Source organism: Xyrauchen texanus, chromosome 9 (genome assembly GCF_025860055.1).
Source record: "Xyrauchen texanus isolate HMW12.3.18 chromosome 9, RBS_HiC_50CHRs, whole genome shotgun sequence".
NCBI lineage: Eukaryota > Metazoa > Chordata > Actinopteri > Cypriniformes > Catostomidae > Xyrauchen > Xyrauchen texanus.
The window spans coordinates 24,453,120-24,459,119 of record NC_068284.1 but is presented as its reverse complement, the minus strand read 5'-3'; the positions used below and the strand labels follow the sequence as shown (position 1 = coordinate 24,459,119).

The window sequence follows — 6,000 nt, the reverse complement described above, 5'->3', positions numbered from 1 at the left end:
AGTAAATTATTCTTACCGAGTAAGAGACCGGCAGATGGCAGCCGTATGTCACAAATATAGCAATTAGGCATGTAAAGGCGCTACACCGTCATCATGCCACATCAGTACATATATCTCTGAGATTTAGATAATAAGACAGTTTTTGCAGAGGCTTCGCGTAATGTTTTCACATAATATACTAATACTTTACTACTATATTATAGACAATGAACAAGGGAAACCGAGGAGAGCGTGAAATAAGAGATAAGATGTAACCTTGGGAAGCGTCTCTACTCATGTGATTGGCTGAAAGTTTTTTTTCCTTTTGTATTGTTCCCCTATAAAAGCACTGCTAACAATTCACACATACTCATTTAACGTGGAATGCTGCACACAATCGGGACCTACAACTCACCATGATTTTTGAGCAATGGATTAACAAATTTGGAAACTACCACAGATAAATTCAGCCAGGCTTCAGGTTATCTGTTCATATTGAGGAAGTATTAGTTTTTGTCTTTTGGACATATTTTTCGCACTCATATTGTACATCATGGCAAATACTTGCGTACAGTTCACGGGATTTGTAATGAGTTTTCTTGGTTGGATCGGGCTTATCATCGCCACTGGTACTAATGACTGGGTCGTCACTTGTAAATATAACATGAACACCTGCAAGAAGATGGATGAACTGGAGGCCAAAGGTCTGTGGGCTGACTGTGTGATATCAACAGCACTGTATCACTGCATCACACTGACTCAAATTCTCGATTTACCAGGTGGGTATTGATGAATAGTTACAGGCTAGTTAATAGTTTCATCCTTTCAAGCTTTCTTGATAGTCCATTGTGTGTAGGCAAACTTTTGTAAACTAAATACATCTGCGTGATTTAGATGTCAGATTTGATAGTCGACGTGAACCTCAGAGTAGATTCCTTAGTGAGGAAAAATATCAAATAAATGTTTCAGAATACCTAACCCAGATAGCAAACAAGTGTATGCCAAAGCTGGCTTACATTTGGTACGTCTGGTTGGTATCTGGGAGTGAAATTGCTCGTCTTTGTGTGAAATAGCAGTTGGCTTATTTTAATAAATAGGCCTACATGATTTTATTAAAAATGACATACATAAAAAACATATGTATTGAATTATCATGAAAACCAAGTACAAATAATTCTGATTCCCCTTTCCTCAACCTTCTTTCCAGCTTACATCCAGACATCTCGAGCGCTAATGGTCACTGCATCGATTTTAGGATTGCCTGCTGTCGCGCTCGTGCTCATGTCCATGTCCTGTATTAACCTCGGAAGTGAACCGGAAAGCGCCAAGAACAAACGATCCGTGCTCGGAGGAATCCTAATGCTTTTGACTGGTAATCATGGGATTTGTAAAATATTGTCTTATTACAGAAAACCCCCAATAATTATAAAATCTTAGAGCCCGCTAAATTTGAATCACCACTCTGAAATCCCGATTTTTAGATGTGCACACTGCCCACAACACACACACACACACACACACACACACACACACACACACACACACACATAATTAGAGTTATAATGAGACCTACTCCCTTTTCATCTCAGGATTACGTTTTTTATTTATTTATTTTTTTTTACCATGTGAAGTCGAATTGCCCTTTAGTTTGTGTATATTTAATAGGCTACTCAGTTCCATTGGCTTTGATGTGAGGACAGCGTTGCTACTTTGGCCATGTACAATTCCAGCACACCTGAGCAAGTCGTGTTGCTGGCCATTAAACAAGAATAAAAAATTATTAATGATTTTATACACCTGGTTTGAAATGGAAATTACAGTACACATATCATATAATTCAGTCAAACAAGTACTCAACAAATATTGTAGCCTATTTTTAAGATAAACATTTAAATTTCATTCCTTCAAAACTAAAATTAAACAAAACTTTAAATATTCTTTTTTTTTTTTTGGTTAAAGTTTACTCAGTTCAATTTGATTGAATTTTGTTATGAAATTGAAATGTGAAAAAAAAATATTTAGTGTGTGTGTGTGTGTGTGTGTGTACATGTTTAACTTATTATTTACTTATTTTGGCATTAAGCAGTTGAGTTTGTGGTTCATACTGGTCATTTAAACGTTTTAAAATGTAAAATTAGGTTTTTATAAAGTATAAAGTTATGTATAAAGTAAACCAAAGGAAATAAAATTAATGTACACAAACAATTACTGAAAAAAAATATTTTCAAGATTTACAGTATGCATTTCAACATTTATGCGTTTAAATAATTTAAGCCACCAAATGTAATTTATTAATCAAAGTAAGAATTTAGTATGTAAATATATATATTTACTAATTTATTTAGTTAAGGATCACAAATTTGATGGAAATTTGTTATGAAATTGAAAGTGTTGGGCATTATGAACCTAAGAGGTCTTACAGTAATAGGAAGGACATTATTTTGTTTGGACTTGTTTTCCAAAACATTAAAATGTTATAGTAGACTAAAGTTTAAAGTATTGTACACACAAAAGTGAAAAGTCTCAATCAAACAAACAAACAAACAAACCAGTTCACCGAAATTAAGCACAATTTCTTATGATTCAAATGAGAATGTGTTTGATTGTCCTCCTTGCATAGCGTGCTTATAAACAAGAGTTCATATGTGTGAACGCTTCAGACAAATATTGAAATTCCAGGACATTTTGCATTCCGGAATGGAATTACATTTTTCCAGGACAGATGGCCAAAAACCGTGACAATCCTGGAAAATCCTGGATGGGTGGCAACCCTATATGATGAACTGTAATTGGCAATCTGAGCCAGTAATTGTGCCATTCTGTATTGTTGTTTAACCCTTTGAGTGCTTTACATATTTACATCTGTCACCACCATATTAGGTTTTTTAATGGAACATGCAGAAAAAAGCATTTCATATTAACTGTGTGTCCTTGTTTCCATAGCTATTTGTGGTGTCATCTCCACTGTGTGGTTTCCCATTGGGGCCCATCATGAGAGAGGCTTGATGTCCTTTGGCTTCTCGCTGTATTCTGGCTGGGTGGGCACTGCGCTCTGTTTGCTGGGAGGCTGTATGATCACCTGCTGTTCAGTCGACAGCCCTGCTTCATACACTGACAACAATCGATTCTACTACTCCAAACAGGGCCCCACCCATCCTGGCACTGCCTCCAATAACCATGCCAAAAGCGCTCACGTGTGAGCTTTGGGATTACTCCTGTGTACTTCAGCTCAGCAGACCATTAGCAACTTAACCCAGCCCATCACATTTCTGCTCTCTCTCCCTCTGCTTTCCCCCCTCTCTTCCCTGTTTATCGTTTCAACCATGTCTCTATCTTCAGTGGTGACACTGTAGATTCTTATTGTACAGCTGATATATGTCCCTTTGACTCGGCGGCAGGGTTAGCTCACCCAGATGTTACGTAACAAGGGACAGTCATTGGTGAAGGACCTGCTGTAATCAAGGGACCTGTAATGAAGGATTTATTTTCCATGTGGTAATTTGCTGACTCTGTGCAGTATAATGTGCCTTTTTTAAAATCTTATTTTTGTAGTGAGAAATGCATTTTGTATTTTTATATGAATACTAACAGTTTTTAGTTTCAGTTGTTTTGAAAAGGTATGAAGTACAAATGTCTTTTAATTGTAATTAATTTCAGAACACTGTTTATGTCAAGCACACACAGTTAAGATAATGTCTTGATCATTGTTTTCACTCTAGCTACATAAACGATATTAGACCAAAATTGGACCAAAAAAGTAGCTGATTTTGTTATTTATTGTAATACTTGTATGCAATTTGTATTATGTTTGTTGTAATAAACAAAGTTGTCCATGTGAAAGTGCCTCTTCTTCAGCTGTGAAATTGAAAGTGTTTTTATTTACAGGTAATGTCACATTTTTTATAAATAAAACTCTAAAATTCTGTCACTGAATGCAGAATTGCTCTCCAAGGGACTATATACTGTATAACACACAGCATCTCGGCAGCTGCCAGATGCTAAGGCAAGTACACTGCATCATCATTCAATTTCTCATTCATTCTCACTAACAACCCTCAAGAGTGAATCGGGCATGATTTTGATTTCTCTTACTCCAATGAGAAGTTGGTCCCATTACCAATGATGGGCAACTCAATGACTGGCTAACAGCACTGACAGAAGGTTAACAGTTGTAATTGGCCATAAAGGAAGATTTATGTTCTAGTTGTAGCTGGTCTCCCTCTTTTTTTCTCTGGATAGGATCCACGAAGGCAAGGTGTGATGTAACATATAGTCAAAAATCGAAGATAAAAGCAACATGTGAACATGTAGCTCAACAAGGTTGCAAGAAGAAAAAGATCCACAGCACAAACAACAGTAATATGAACTTATCCTATGAAGGGTGAATCAGAAATACACTATATTGCCAAAAGTATGTTGGCACCAGAACACCACACCCATATGTGCTTGTTGAATACTTAATTTAAAAACCATTGGCATTTATTGGGAGTTGGGAAAGCTTTCCACTGCATGTTTAAACATGGCTGCTGGGGTTTACATCCATTCAGACACAAGAGCATCCTGAGGTCAGACATTGCTGTTGGCCATTTAGGTCTGGGCTTTGAGCAGACCAATAAAGTTCTTCTGTGCCAGACTTGCTTCATGCACAAAGGTATTGTAATTTTTTTTCTTTTCTAAGAAGATTCCATGGCTGTGTGATTAATAAATCTTGACATCAGCAGCCTCCTTGGGGGTAATGATTTCCAGCTCGATTACACTTACTATAGTGCCATTTAGTGTTCTGCGCATGCATCAAGCACTATGAAGTGTATTAAATCTTGAAATCATGCTTATGCCTAGAGACTAAATGGCAAGATGTACTGTGAAAAAATTCATTATATTTTGGAATGCTCTCACCCAAAATTGATTAGATAGCTTAAGAATATATAGATTAAACCACTGGAGTCCTATGGATTACTTTTATGCTTGCTTTATGTGCTTTTTGGAGCTTCAAAATTTTGGTCACCATTCAGTTGTATTGTATGGACCTACAGAGCTGAGATATTATTCTATAAATCTTTGTTTGGGTTCTGCTGAAGAAAAAGAAAGTCACACATCTGGGAGTAAATTATAAGAAAATTTCATTTTTGGGTGAACTATTCCTTTACTTCAACCCTCTAGATGTTCATTAGGGAGTTCTTTAGGATTTTTTTTAGAACAGGGCATGTCTGTATTTGAAACAAACACATGACAACCTCATTCACTGTTCAAAGTGCTGCTGGGATACATTTCATAAGAGAATAATCATACTATGTGGAAAAGCAGTAACCGTGACTATAGTTGTAGCCTGACTGTGTTGTCCTTGGATAACGGATTCTGCTGAGCATAAAAAAAACTGCAGAATTGTGTTTATGGTACCTAATGTTCCAGTAAAATAAAAAATACAAAATCTGGAAAGAAAAAAACACAGTATGAGACTGACCTTGATTTGAACAGAAAAATGTGTTTCCTGAGAGTTTCCAGGACATTTTTGTGAATGTTTTGTGCTGGTATCTGGTGACAAAGTGTTACAGTAATATCACCTTTTGCATTTCTGTAAGTGAAAGCCATTAAAGTGATAGTTCACCCAAAAATTAAAATACTGTCATAATTTACTCACCCTCCAGTTGAGCCAAATGCATATACTTTCTTAATTCAGTGGAACACCAAAGGAGCTGTTTAACAGAATGAAAGTAAATTAAAGTCATACAGGTTTGAATCTACATGAGGCTGGGTAAATGATTACATACATTTTTTTGGGTGAACTATCCCTTTACCATAAATATTAAGAGTAGGAGTATTGAAGTAACTCATTGAAGCAAGTAATGAAGAACAAGAATTTGGTTGTGTTTCTTTGATGTGTTTGCATAAGCATAAAGTGCATACTATTTACATGTATATTTCTATATAAAGATATCTTTAAGCATCTAGGAAAAAATATAATAATCTGCCACATGCTGTGGTCCTGTGGTCTTCCTCACATCCAGGATGTCTGTTTATCAT

General features: G+C 36.1%; 1 protein-coding gene across 1 annotated transcript; it reads left to right on the top strand.

The window, feature by feature from the left end:
• The first annotated feature begins 365 nt into the window (after positions 1-365).
• On the top strand, positions 366-3,811 carry LOC127649432 (claudin-11-like). Its single transcript, XM_052134510.1, has 3 exons — positions 366-758; positions 1,187-1,351; positions 2,923-3,811. Exons 1-3 carry the CDS (start codon positions 533-535, stop codon positions 3,177-3,179), a joined length of 648 nt encoding a protein of 215 aa, XP_051990470.1. The 5' UTR covers positions 366-532; the 3' UTR covers positions 3,180-3,811.
• The last annotated feature ends 2,189 nt before the right edge of the window (positions 3,812-6,000 follow it).